Consider the following 14,946-nt stretch of genomic DNA (forward strand, 5'->3'; position numbering starts at 1 on the left):
CAGTGTTATCAGGTGTCATTAACAAAAATGAAAAATAAAACTGCAAGAAAATGTTTTCGTAAGATGAAATAAAATCCATCCATCCATTGTCCTATGCAGAGTCGCCCCAGAATGGGACGCCAACCCATTGTAGGGCATTTTTAGTTTTTTGATTGCATTCACAGATCTTTGTGAGGACCTGAAAAATGGTCCCCACAACATCAAAATAAAGGTTTTTATTACATTGTGGGGAACATTTGGTCCCCAAAATGTAATATAAACATAATTCACACATACACACACAGAGTCATGAAATAAAATAAGCTACAAAATAAAAATAAAATCTCCAACTGAACAAAAACTATAATCAGAAATTAACTGAAATAAAATAAAACATTTAATTTGGCAGACACATAAAATAGCTCTACAACACTTACTCTTTCCCTAGAAATAAAATTACTGAAGCTTAAACTGAAACTATCCATCCATCCATCCATCATCTTCCGCTTGTCCGGGGTTCGGGTCGCGGGGGTAGCAGCTTCAGTAGAGGCACCCAGGCCTCCCTCTCCCCAGCTAACCCCACCAGCTCCTCGGGGGGGACACCGAGGCGTTCCCAGGCCAGCCGAGAGATATAATCCCTCCAGCGAGTCCTGGGCCTGCCTCGGGGCCTCCTCCCTGTAGGACAGGCACGGAAAACCTCTCCGGGTAGCCGCCCAGGAGGCATCCGCACCAGATGTCCAAACCACCTCAACTGGCTCCTTTCGACGTGAAGAAGCAGCGGTTCTACTCCGAGGCCCTCCCGGATATCCGAACTTCTCACCCTATCCCTAAGGGAGAGCCCAGACACCCTGCGGAGAAACCTCATTTCGGCCGCTTGTATTCGCGATCTCGTTCTTTCGGTCATTACCCATAGCTCATGACCATAGGTGAGGGTAGGGACAAAGATGGACCAATAGATCGAGAGTTTGGCTTTTTGGCTCAGTTCTTTCTTAGCCACGACGGACCGGTTAAGCGCCTGCAGAACTGCAGACGCCGCTCCGATCCGTCTATCCAACTCCCGATCCCGCCTACCCTCACTCGTGAACAAGACCCCGAGATACTTAAACTCCTCCACTTGAGGCAGTACGTCTTCCCCAACCCGAAGAGGGCAAACCACCCGTTTCCGGCTGAGAACCATGGTCTCGGACTTGGAGGTGCTAATCCTCATCCCTGCCGCTTCGCACTCGGCTGCGAACCGCCCCAGTGCCTGCTGGAGATCCCCAGCAGATGAAGCCAACAGGACGACATCGTCTGCAAAAAGCAGCGAGGCAATCCTGAGGTCACCAAACTGGACACCCTCAACGCCTTGGCTGCGCCTAGAAATCCTGTCCATAAATATGATAAACAGGACCGATGACAAAGGGCAGCCCTGGCGGAGCCCAACACGCACCTGGAACACGTTCGACTTATTGCCGGCAATGCGGACCAAGCTTCTGCTCCGTTCGTACAGGGACCGGATCGCCCACAACAGTGGACCCCGGACCCCATACTCACGAAGCACCCCCCACAGAGCACCTCGGGGAACCCGGTCGTAAGCCTTTTCCAAATCCACAAAACACATGTAGACTGGATAGGCAAACTCCCAGGCCCCCTCCAGTACCCCTGCAAGGGTATAAAGCTGGTCCAGTGTTCCACGACCAGGACGAAAACCGCATTGTTCCTCCTGAATCCGAGATTCGACTATCGATCTCACCCTCCTCTCCAGTACCCTGGAATAGACCTTCCCAGGGAGGCTGAGAAGTGTGATCCCCCTATAGTTGGAACACACCCTCCGGTCCCCTTTCTTAAATAAGGGGACCACCACCCCGGTCTGCCAATCCAGCGGCACTGTCCCTGACCTCCACGCACTGTTGAGAAGGCGTGTCAGCCACGACAGCCCCACAACATCTAGAGCCTTCAGGTACTCCGGGCGGATCTCGTCCACCCCCGGGGCCCGGCCACCACGGAGTTGTTTAACCGCCGCGGCCACCTCAGCCTCAGTGATGGGCAAGCTCCCCCCAGCACCCTCGGGCTCTACGCCCTCAGATGTCTCAAAGGCAGTATGCGTAGATGTATCGGAGGCAGGGTTGAGGAGGTCCTCAAAGTATTCCTTCCACCTCCGGATGATGTCCCCAGATGAGGTCAACAGCCCCCCCCCCCCACTATAAATAGTAGGAACCAGGAGCTGCTTCCCCCTCCTGATACTCCGTATGGTTTGCCAGAACCTTTTTGAGGCCGACCGAAAGTCACTTTCCATGGCCTCACCGAACTCCTCCCACGCCCGGGTTTTTGCTTCTGTGACCGCCCGAGCCGCGTTCCGCCTGGCCCGCCGGTACCCGTCAGCTGCCTCCAGAGACCCCCGGGCTAATAATTCCCGGTAAGCCTCCTTCTTCAGCTTCATGGCCCCCCTCACCTCTGGTGTCCACCATCGGGTACGGGGGTTACCGCCACGACAGGCACCGACCACCCTGCAGCCACAGCTCCGTACGGCCGCTTCCACAATGGAGGTCCGGAACAGTGTCCATTCGGACTCAATGTCCCCTACCTCCCCCGGCATGCAGTTGGAATTCTGCCGGAGGCACGAGTTAAAGCTCCAGCGAACAGGAGCCTCTGCCAGACGTTCCCAGCAGACCCTCACTATACGCTTGGGCCTACCAGGTCTGACCGGCTTCCTCCCCCGCCACCTGAGCCAACTCATCACCAGGTGGTGATCAGTTGACAGCTCTGCCCCTCTCTTTACCCGAGTGTCCAAGACAGAGGGCCGCAGATCAGTTGATACGATTATAAAATCGATCTTCGACCTGTAGCCCCGGGCATGTTCGTACCATGTCCACTTATGGACACCCTTATGCTCGAACATGGTGTTCGTTATGGACAAACCATGCATTGCACAGAAGTCCAATAACTGAACACCACTCGGATTCAGATCAGGGAGGCCGTTCCTCCCAATCACCCCCTTCCAGGTCACACTGTCATTGCCCACGTGAGCGTTGAAGTCCCCCAGCAAAACGATGGAATCCCCCCGCGGCACACCAAATAGCATACCGCTAAGGGAATCCAAGAAGGCCGGGTACTCCGAACTGACATTCGGCGCATAAGCGCAGATTACAGTCAGAGACCTATCCCCGACCCGAAGGCGCAGGGAAACAGCCCTCTCGTTCACCGGGGTAAACTCCGATGTTAATGCACCGAGCTGTGGGGCCACCAATAGCCCTACCCCAGCCCGGCGTCGCTCACCCGCCGCAACTCCAGAGTAAAAGAGCGTCCAGCCCCTCTCCAGGAGATTGGTTCCAGAACCCAAGCTATGTGTTGAGGTGAGCCCGACTATATCTAGTCGATACCTCTCAACCTCACGCACAAGCTCAGGCTCCTTCCCCACCAGAGAGGTGACATTCCATGTCCCGAAAGCCAGTTTTGTCAGCCGGGGATTGGACCGCCAGGGCCTCCCTTGGCCGCCACCCAATCCACAATGCACCGAACCCCTGACATTCCCCTTGCGGGTGGTGGGCCCACCTGGGGACAGTCCCGCGTGCCTCTTTCGGGCTGTGCCCGGCCGGGCCCCACGGGCCAAGGCCCGGCCACCAGGCGCTCGCCAACGGGCCCCTCCCCCAGGCCTGGCTCCAGGGTGGGGCCCCGGTGACCCTAGTCCGGGCGAGGGAAACGGGACTTTGCTTATGCCCTAAACTGAAACTACAATATTTAAAAACTAAATGAAATAAATATGTCTTTAAAATTAAAACTAATAAATCCACACTGAAAACTGTCAAAAACTAAACTGGATTTCAAATGAAAAATAATATACAAATAAAAAAATAAATTATAAACTATTATATATATCACCTAAAGGATTATTAGGAACACCATACTAATACGGTGTTTGACCCCCTTTCGCCTTCAGAACTGCCTTAATTCTACGTGGCATTGATTCAACAAGGTGCTGAAAGCATTCTTTAGAAATGTTGGCCCATATTGATAGGATAGCATCTTGCAGTTGATGGAGATTTGTGGGATGCACATCCAGGGCACGAAGCTCCCGTTCCACCACATCCCAAAGATGCTCTATTGGGTTGAGATCTGGTGACTGTGGGGGCCATTTTAGTACAGTGAACTCATTGTCATGTTCTAGAAACCAATTTGAAATGATTCGAGCTTTGTGACATGGTGCATTATCCTGCTGGAAGTAGCCATCAGAGGATGGGTACATGGTGGTCATAAAGGGATGGACATGGTCAGAAACATTGCTCAGGTAGGCCGTGGCATTTAAACGATGCCCAATTGGCACTAAGGGGTCTAAAGTGTGCCAAGAAAACATCCCCCACACCATTACACCACCAGCCTGCACAGTGGTAACAAGGCATGATGGATCCATGTTTTCATTCTGTTTATGCCAAATTCTGACTCTACCATTTGAATGTCTCAACAGAAATCGAGACTCATCAGACCAGGCAACATATTTCCAGTCTTCAACTGTCCAATTTTGGTGAGCTTGTGCAAATTGTAGCCTCTTTTTCCTATTTGTAGTGGAGATGAGTGGTACCCGGTGGGGTCTTCTGCTGTTGTAGCCCATCCGCCTCAAGGTTGTGCATGTTGTGGCTTCACAAATGCTTTGCTGCATACCTCGGTTGTAACGAGTGGTTATTTCAGTCAAAGTTGCTCTTCTATCAGCTTGAAGCAGTCGGCCCATTCTCCTCTGACCTCTAGCATCAACAAGGCATTTTCGCCCACAGGACTGCCGCATACTGGATGTTTTTCCCTTTGCACACCATTCTTTGTAAACCCTAGAAATGGTTGTGCGTGAAAATCCCAGTAACTCAGCAGATTGTGAAATACTCAGACCGGCCCGTCTGGCACCAACAACCATGCCACACTCAAAATTGCTTAAATCACCTTTCTTTCCCAATCTGACATTCAGTTTGGAGTTCAGGAGATTGTCTTGACCAGGACCACACCCCTAAATGCATTGAAGCAACTGCCATGTGATTGCTTGATTAGATAATTGCATTAATGAGAAATTGAACAGGTGTTCCTAATAATCTTTTAGGTGAGTGTATATTATATAAAACTTTTGTAATACCAGCCTGTCCCCATGTTCGGAAGGTTGCTGGTTTAGTTCTCATGGGTAGTGTCTGAATCACATCACATCTGCCCCCTTGAGCAAGGCCTCTTTAACCTGGAAACTGGTCCAGGGCTGTCAGTTAATAACTGCCCCTGCACTCAGACCCTGAGCAATGTTCTCACCTGTGTCTGTGTGTCTCATCGAAAAGCCACGTAAAGTATCACGTTTAAAGCATAAGGGAGTCTTTCACAATCAAAACAATTTTCTTTCCGGCTGCTGAAATGTTGATCATATTAGGAAACAAACAAAAATATATGGATTTGTACATGAAATCCTCGCTTTCTTTTATTTCTTACAAAACTGAAACTATAAATGTACAATACTTTAATATAATATGACAAATATGACAAACAGAATTTTCATCTTCACCATCATTTACCAATGTAACATTTATAACAGCTGTACCATTATAGACTGAATCTCGAAAAAAATGAAGAGTTCAAGACATGAAATTATAGATTCACATTTGAAAAGTATACATTTTGCTGTGCAACTTGGTGCATATTTAAATATTTATGTTCCTCTGATGTCTAAATTGTCCATATTCCGTGGCTCTGCTTGTGAATGCTCATGTGGCATCCCATTCAAGGTGCACCCCTGTCTTCTTTCATAAGATGACCCCTCCGGCCTTCCAAGACCCTGACCCGGATAAGCACAGTGGAAAATGCATGGATGTAAGTGTATTTTTCTGGTTAAAAATCATTATCGATCAGGCTATGGATATTAATGAGTTATGGACACAGACACATGTACACCCAAATCTTCCTCTGCTCCCAAAGGCTATTGTGCGGCTATGTAACAGCACCTCAGGATAGAAACACATTCTGAACACACACCACGAACATCAACGACTAAACACCACTGTTTTCATGCAGGTAGAGTAACTCCAGCATCCAAATCCATAAAAATACCTCTAACTGTTAAAGTCGTTAAACACACCAAATGCGCTGTTCATAGCTTTTTTGTTACATAAAACTAGAATATGTATTAGAAAACTGAGGCTAATTTACAACTACAAAAACGCAGGAACCACAAGTGCAGGCCGAAAAGCAGAGGTGACATGTTTCCCCTTGAAACATAGGAACTAAGCTCCAGCCCCAAAGCAGACATAAGCAGAATGTGCACGAAACCAGAGTATCAGTCCAATTAGAGCCATGCAAAGAAATGTGATCAGGCTGAAAAAATAAAAGAGCAGAGAAGCAGAAACATCTGAAATTTCTTAACTGAATAAGCTTCTCTGTGTAGCAAAATTTGCCCCGATGACCTAACTCACATACTACTCACACTGGCAGGCAGGGGTTTGACAATGTCTATGAGAGGGTACCATTACCTACCTTACAGGAACACTTCACCAGAACCAGACTCATAAGCAGTGGATCTAGTTATCTAGGCTATGATGTGGTTTGAACATATACCATTGTGTTTAGAGCCATTTAAAATCCCTTTTTAGAATATATGGTCAAAAGTTACCTTCAGCAATGGGTGTCTTTGAATTGCATTTGCATAATTATGACTGAGCAGTGCCCTTTGAAGAAATTATATTCTATGTGAATCACATTAGATGATTTTCTGTTTTGCAACATGCTACATTGGTACCATAGAGTTGCATCAACGCATCAGCACTGCATCACAATAGATCAGGGAGCAGAATGCGGCCACATACAAAACCTCACTGTGGCAGTGATGTTACAGGCAGAGGCTGCAGAGGCTGCAGATGCCCAGTGGGGCGCTCAGTTGTCGCCATAGTCATCCCGGGTGCTGACATGGGAACATATGTACAGGCAGATGGTGCAGCAGAGCAGCAGCACCAGGGCTGAGTGGGCGAGCGCCAGCACAAACACGGAGAACACATAGAGCGACTTGCGGCAGTAGTCCTGCGGCCTGTGGAAGGGCGGGATGAAGTTGGGCACATAGACGGAGAACACCCAGTAATTTCCCAGGATGAACCAGATAAAGAGGAACATGCTGAGGACCACATGGACATGGTACTTGTGGGCATTCTGTCGCCATGGGTACTCGTCATCATCGTCATCTCCGATGACAACAGACTTGGAAAGTAGAGACCTCATCTTGGCAGCATCATACAGGAGGAGAGACACCTGTCGCGTCATGCAGACAAACAAATGACAGCACAGTGATGTGACGCATTGAGGGCTATGGAGCCACCAGTTATTGAGATTATAAATAAAACTGACCTTAAAAGTAGTTCTATAGACTTTACAACCTAACAAGCTAGAATGGTGTCATGTGCACAATGCAAAAAAGGGCACCATTCAGGAGATTAGCTACATATATGAGTGTCCTTCCTCTTACCTCCCTGAGATCTATCTTGCATTTAATAAACTCATAACAGCTTGTCGTAACATTAAAATTGCTCAGGAAAGACAAGAGCTATTTTGGATCACTGCTTCATTAAACAGGCCCATTACTGTAAATTGCCCCAGATTCCATAAGGACAGCCCAAAGTGTGAATGCAGTAACTCTAAATGCACCACAAGCGGCCCAATGGTTTAAGAGAGACTCTAAGGGACAGTAGAGCCACCAATCTTGTGAGCTTATGCCTGATTACTAATTAATGCCAAAGAAAGGAGCAGATACACTATATTGCCAAAAGTATTGAGACACCTGCCTTTACACACACATAAACTTTAATTACATCCCAATCTAATACATAGGGTTTAAAATGGAATTGGCTCAACCTTTGCAGCTATAACAGCTTCAACTATTCTGGGAAGGCTGTCCACAAGGTTGAGGAGTATCTTTATGGGAATTTTTGACCATTCTGCCAGGAGAGCATTTGTGAGGTCAGGCACTGACATTGCATGAGAAGGTCTGGCTTGCAGTGTCCACTCTAATTCATCCCAAAGGTGTTCTATCGGGTTGAGGTCAGGGCTCTGTGCAGGCCAGTCAAGTTCCTCCACACCAGACTCGCTCATCCATGTCCTTATGGACCTAACTTTTTAAATTTGGTCCGCAGTCATGTTGGAACAGGAAGGGGCCATTCCAAAATGGCTTTGAATACTGCAGCATTAAGAGGTCCTTTCACTGGAACTAAGGGGCCAAGCTCAAGCCCTGAAACACAACCCCACACTTGGCACAATGCAGTCTGGCAAGTACCGTTCTCCTGGCAACTGCCAAACCCAGACTCGTCCATCGGATTGCCAGACAGATAAGGGTTATTCGTCACTCCAGAGAACACGTCTCCACTGCTGTAAAGTCCAGTGGCGGAGTGCTTTACACCACTGCATCAGATGCTTTGCATTGCACTTGGTGATGTAAGGCTTGGATGCAGCTGCTCGACCATAAAAACCCATTCCATGAAGTTCTCTACACACTGTTCTTGAGCTAATCTGAAGGCCATACAAAGTTTGGAGGTCTGTAGCTATTGACTCTGCAGACAGTTGGTGACATCTGGACACTGTGAGCCTCAGCGTGTGTTTTGCCCCACTCAGTGATTTTACATGGCCTACCACTTTGTGGCTGAGCTGTTGTTGTTCCAAAATGCTTCCACTTTGTTATAATGCCACTAACAGTTGACCGTGGAATATTTAGTAGCGAGGAAATTTCACAAATGGACTTATTGCACAGGTGGCATCCTATCACGGTACCACACTTGAATTCACTGAGCTCCTGAGAGCGACACATTCTTTCGCAAATGTTTGTAGAATCAGTCTGCATGCCTAGGTGCAGATTTTATACACTTGTGGCTATGGAAGTGATTGGAATTCAACGATTTGGAGTGGTGTCCCAATACTTTTGGCAATATAGTGTGCCTAACCAATACGATTTGCTAACTTGGGTTTGTATCGAATTATGATAACCAATGTAGGGGCAACCTACGACAATGGACTCAAGGACTCCTGCGCTAAACGCGTGTCTTTAAAGGCTGATTTATACTTCTGCATAGAATCTACACCATCAGTAGTAGGGTACCCTAAGCCATATCCTACGCGGTACCCTCAGCCGTACCCTACACCGTAGCCTGCCACCTGGTAACACCTACCCTAGTAACATTTCCGGAGAGGTGCGTATCATGCTACAGTGTAAGCGGCTACTATGTACCCTACAGTGTAGATTCCACGCAGAATTATAAATCAGCTTTTAGGCTGGCTGCTGACATCACTGCACTGTTCTGATTGATAAGATTGATCCCTGATTGATAAAACCCCAAATGCTATTGACTTTTACAGTGAGACCTAGATGTATTTTAGGATGGAGCTGATGTACTAGTGATAACCCATGAGGTACCTTCAAGCTGCCGACCACACCGCCAACCAGCAGGTACAGTGGGATCATGGGCTGTATGGGACAGTCATGTAGCGTCTTCACTCCTAAAACAAAAGAAGGAAGGCAGATTTCAGTCTGCGCTGACAGCAGGTTGCTAACCTGCAGGCGTTGGCTATGACTCAGGAGTTTAGCCCTTTGCAGAGCCTCTTTGCCCGCAGCCTGAGCCACTGTAGCCCATTTTTATTATGAACAAACTGTGGAATATTTAGCCACTTTCCAGGTATGATTCTTACCTACAAAAGCCATGGTGAGAGGCAAGGCCAGAAAGGCAAGCAGCCCGGAGATTAAATAGGCTGGAAGGAGAACAGAGGAGAACATTGCACGGTATTAGACTCATTGCATCATTTTAAATCCTCCATATCAGTAATGATAGTCCCAGTTATCCAGGGTGGAATGGTTAGTGAAAGTTGGGATATAGAATTGGACAGTGGTAATTATAATTATTAATCTGCACCGGGGCCTTCTTTCTTTGACTACCCACACTTGCCCTCCATGAGGCACACAGACAGGTGAGAGTAAGCTTGAGGAGGGTTACAGTGCAGTGCAGTGCAGTGCAGTGCAGGCTCAGCCAGCACGCAGCACCCCTGGAGCTGGGAGTTAAGGACCTGGTAGAGTCAGCGCCCATCCGCCCTTGCCCTTCATGTCTCTACCTCCATTTGACCAGCTGGTGTCACTGGCCATCCCACTTGTCAGTCTCTGTCTAACCCTTGCGTGTTTCACCTGCACCCTGGAATGCTGCGTGGCGCAGTGGGTTGAGTGTGTGGCTTGCAGATAGCATTCCCCCTGTCATGGCTTTGAGGCTGGCTAATGAGCTTCATCTTCATCTGTTTTTTTGTATTGATGAGTTTCTGTTCCCCAGTGTTTTATGTTTTCTGTTCTAGGTTTACCCTCCTTGTGTTCTGTTTTGGTTTTATTTTGTACTTCATTTTCCTGGTTTAGTATTTCCTTACGTTTCCTCAGTTTCAGGTCTCGAAAGTTTCGTAGTTCTGTGCTGAAGCGTGTTAGTTACTTCAGCTGTGCCTTGTTGAACTGCACCCTCGTTGATTGGTTGTCTTGGTTATGTCTCACTCCTGCTCCTTCATTAGTACTGTTTGGTGTCTGCATTTAAGTGCTTGCCCTGCTCTGTTCTCTAATTAGTCATTGTGTTTAAAATGGATAATCATATTAACTACAACTGGAGAAAGCATTTTCACCTGTGAAGTTGTTTCAAGTACTAAGCTGTGGTCTCACTTTCTGTTTAAATAATAATTAAATAAAACACGAAGAACTTAATATACTCCCAAAACAGATACATTAATGTCAACACAAAGACTAAATGCTGTTTTTAAAGGATGGCATTTACATAACTGTCGATCATGTTGACTGATCATGTTTCTTGAGTCCCACACTGCAGTCAGAGGGTTGGTACCGCAGAGAAGGCTGGGTTTGGACCGTGATTTGTCATTATTTTAAATATTGCAGGTCATTCATAGATTTCGACGCACTCACCGTTACCGGCAATGTGAGACAGACATCGGTGGCATGCTTTCTCGATACCAGCTACCATGTCGAATGCCAAGTCAGGTCACCTGGGAGAAGGTGACATTGAAACGACGCATTCAGTTTTAACCATGGGTTTTGAAAGTATCTCCGATAGTGTATGCATTCAGCGGTGCATTGTCAAACACTTAGAAACTGCAAAGTAGAGCCATAGCACAAATTTACTGCACGCGATTAAAGCATACCGATGTTACATAAAGCACACTGAGCGAGCTTTAATAACTCGTTTCTATTTAACAGTTAAAAATTGTCACAGAATTGCATACTAACTGTATGCATCAGATTATACTGAATTTTCCCCTCAGGCATTTGCTATATTCAGTGACTGTGGTGTCTGTGTGACCATCATTATATAGCATATAGGTTTAATAACGAACACACTTTAAAACACGCAGTTATTCATTTTAAATAAAACACTTTCAAATGGTGTGCATACTAGAGTAATACCGGACGATTAGAAGAAAGTGAAACAGGCTCAAATGAACTTACCTTACATCTATTACTAATATTTCAATTTGAAATATGCACTTATTTCATGACACCAAGGAAAGTGAAACATTTCAAAGTACGCGAATAGCAAACATTTGAAAATGCAGAACAGCTCGATGTGTCATTTACAAGAATGCAAAAGCGATTATAGCTGCACTTAAACGTATATATCAATTGTTAAAAATATAATGGTCATACCAATAAATAAAAACTTTTTAATTAAAAAAATCTAGCAGCATTTATAACAAAGGGCATTGTTCATATTTACACGCGTTCAGAGACCACATCCCACGTTCTCCGCTGTCTCAGACGTGGTTGAGCATCTAAGTGAAGGTGGATATCTTAATATTCACAATCGTCCTTAAAATCATTCAGACACGCATCCACATATAAATAAAAACAGCAGAAATACAAACAGATACACTGAAATGATGAGACGTTATGCACGAACTATAGTTCATATGTACAGTGACAAATGCAATTGTTTAGCGCGCATACCTTAATTAGACACGGGTAGACGATGGCGAATGTGCTTTGCGGAAAAGAGGCACATTTTAAGTGAGGAGATTAGCAGAAAGACCACCTGCTGCACATGGCTCGTTATAATAAAAGCAGGCAAACCTACCCGTTTGTTCAGTCCTAGCTGCCAGAAGCACTACAGCATCCCACGGATCGAGGTACTGAATACACAGGACTTGAAGAAAAAACTGGCCAAATGAACTATGCGCTGACTTAATGTGACCCCCTGTAAGCTGTCTGTTAATACCCTCTTTTATCAATTGATGGTTCAGTATAATACTACAGAAATATTATTACATCCGTACACCAGAAATCTCTACAAATGAACACTGGAGATATTTCTGTAATTATATCTTACTTTTAAAATTAATAAATACCATCTATATTAAAATTGAGATCTCTGATTGATTGATTGTATGGATGACTGATTAGCGACCACCAAAAGAATTAAATCCCAACCACCGCGGGTAGTACTTCAAGACACCCACTCAAAACCTGAATTACGTAATTCCGTCTTTTAAATGAAGAAACATTCATCCATTCATTTGTCGCATTCTCTGGCATTTCCTTACTTTAATGAATGAGAATAACAGAGTAAGAAGAAAAGTTGGTAGTAGCCTACATGTAGCAGTCGCAATGAGAGGACAGTATGGTGATTAGTAAGAAATGCAAATAAATAATATATTGCAAAAGCTGTATTTGGCAAACAAAGGATGTGTACGATGTATACGCATGGGCTGCTGCTATTCCATATTCTCCTAATGTTTCTGCGCAAAAAAAGTTACATAAGCAAATGGGCAGGGACAACACATTAACTTTAAAAATGCATGATTTCTTCCTCATTCATTTTCAGTTTCAGGAGATCTATGCGACTGGAACTTAAGCACTTTACTGAACTATATCCATGGCTCTAAATTTTATCTCCATAATTTAAGAAATTTATTTTTGCTATTCCCTGAATTGACATATCCAAGTACTGTAGCCTCATATCTCTGCCATCGTGAAAAACAATTAAATGATTTCCGGTTCGTAAAAACATCACTTATTCAGCATAAGCTATTATAGCAAGTGAAACTTGTAGTCTAAGAAATACTACATTTACGATTGTATAGTTATAAACAATTCGAGTTTAGAAGCTTTCTGAACAAAACCATTTATTGCGTGTCATCTGGGATTTGATACAGTAACAGTTACACACAGACACTGCAGAACTAAGTGGTGAAAACATCAAGAATGCTGCAGCAAGCTTGGAATACCATAAATACGAATTAGGTTCCATTAAGCCCTAGGACTTTTTCTTTCTCTTGATTTGCCTGGTTTTCTGTGCCAATCTAATGAGATGAGGTTGATTAAGCGCAGTTTACCGCAGTACTCAGTGCTAAGAGACCGTCAGCAGAGGCACATTAACACGGCAGGAGGGCGCTGGGCTTCTCTGCCGCAGACATGTACCGGGCGGTTAGAAATGCGAGGGTATGTGTAAAACATTTAAAGGACAAAAACCAAGTTAAATAAAAGGACAACATTAGCCCTTAATCTTGTAGAAAGGTATATATATATATTTTAAATTTATTTTTATCCACAGTGACTTAGAATGGAAATCAGGGTCAGCAAGTCCCTGGACAATTGGGGTTAACAGCCCTCTCACTCGGACAAGAAGGAGATTTGAACCCATGACCTTTCAATCAGAGCCACAGTGTCCTAACCTATAAAACACCTATAAAAGGTTGTAGTTTTAGGATGTATGATATGCAGAAATAACTCAGTCATATTATATTATTACTTCCAGTCAAGAGAAATTATCAAAGGAGAAACTATATTGACCAAAGCAGTAGATGACTGATGCACATACTCATGTCAGCCATCTCCTGGATAGCAACAAACTGTAAGGCCTAAGCATTGAATGACAGATTCAGCGATAACACTGGGTTCATAAGCATGGGTGCTCACAGGTCAGTGCCCAAGGGGCAGCTGTTCATCATGAAAACAGTGTTCACATCAAAGTATTTTCAGAAGATAAAAAAAAAACTTTTGTTCCATTGAGATTTTAACTGGTCTTGTTTTAGCATGTAAAAAGTCTGGTGTAATTATTAAAAAATTTGCATAAGGAAAAGAAACTTCATCCTGGAGCGCAAAGGGTCATAATGCAGAACAGTCTGAAGAGAAAGCATAGGACGTACAGCGGATTCAGGGGTGCAAAAAGAAGGCTTTGAGATAAACATCCTCAGCATCACAGAGACTCTGTTCCATCACCCTCCTGGATGCAGAAGGCAGACGTCTAGCCAGGTGGTTGGCGGGTGGGCCGTATGTTTTGTGATGTGTAGTGCGACACTGCATTTGCACTGACAGTTAAATAGGCAGTGAGCTCCAGCTGCATACACAGAGCAATGCTGTTCACGTGGCTTTAATGAGGGATGACAGAGTGCCTTTATGGAGTGCCCTCCGCCCCACCCCCCCTACACCTGAAGCCTATACAACAAGGTCGGCCTCCTTCAGGATGCCCCGCAGGGACCAGTGCCCCCAAGGTGAGCACCGGCGGGACAGCGGGGAATAGAGCGAGCGGTCATCCAGGCCCACATGCGTGCTGATCTGGGATGGGCTGAGGGTCTTCATCCGGCCCTGGGCCAGCATCTCATAGTGCTCCACAGACGTCTTCTTGTACCTGCGTGTAAGTGTTTGGGGGTGTTAGAGCAGAAGGAGATGGTCTGCCCTCAGCTTGCATGGCAGACAGAGACAGCCCCAGCGTGTCTATAAATCCACAAGCATAATGCCACCACTATGATGATGATCATCACGCACGCTGTGTCTCCTTTAAAGCTTCTGTCTGTGAATTGTGTGAGAGAGAATGTAGGATTGAAGGAGAAAGGATGAGAGACCACTGTGGGAAAGGGAGGAAAAGGAGGAAGGGGGCTAAGGGCTCAGCTTAGTAATTTAGTAACTTGTCTCTCCTGCAGTGGGTGGAGCCCCGAGAGACAGCGCAGAGATGTAGCCCTTGGCCTGCA

The 14,946-nt window shown here is 45.7% G+C and overlaps 1 protein-coding gene across 10 annotated transcripts in view; it reads right to left on the reverse strand.

The window, feature by feature from the left end:
• Nucleotides 1-5,392: 5,392 nt before the first annotated feature.
• The window catches only part of atp7b (ATPase copper transporting beta), a 29,568-nt gene continuing 20,014 nt past the window's right edge, over nt 5,393-14,946 (reverse strand). For 2 of the 10 annotated variants that reach the window (XM_023831794.2, XM_023831793.2), the window contains one exon: nt 13,776-14,606. In XM_023831794.2, coding sequence (XP_023687562.2) covers nt 14,414-14,606 — 193 coding nt within the window. In that variant the 3' untranslated portion in view covers nt 13,776-14,413. The other 8 variants (XM_023831796.2, XM_023831795.2, XM_023831799.2 and 5 more) reach the window with 8 other exon arrangements.

Source organism: Paramormyrops kingsleyae, chromosome 16 (assembly GCF_048594095.1).
Source record: "Paramormyrops kingsleyae isolate MSU_618 chromosome 16, PKINGS_0.4, whole genome shotgun sequence".
In the NCBI taxonomy this organism is placed as follows: Eukaryota; Metazoa; Chordata; class Actinopteri; order Osteoglossiformes; family Mormyridae; genus Paramormyrops; species Paramormyrops kingsleyae.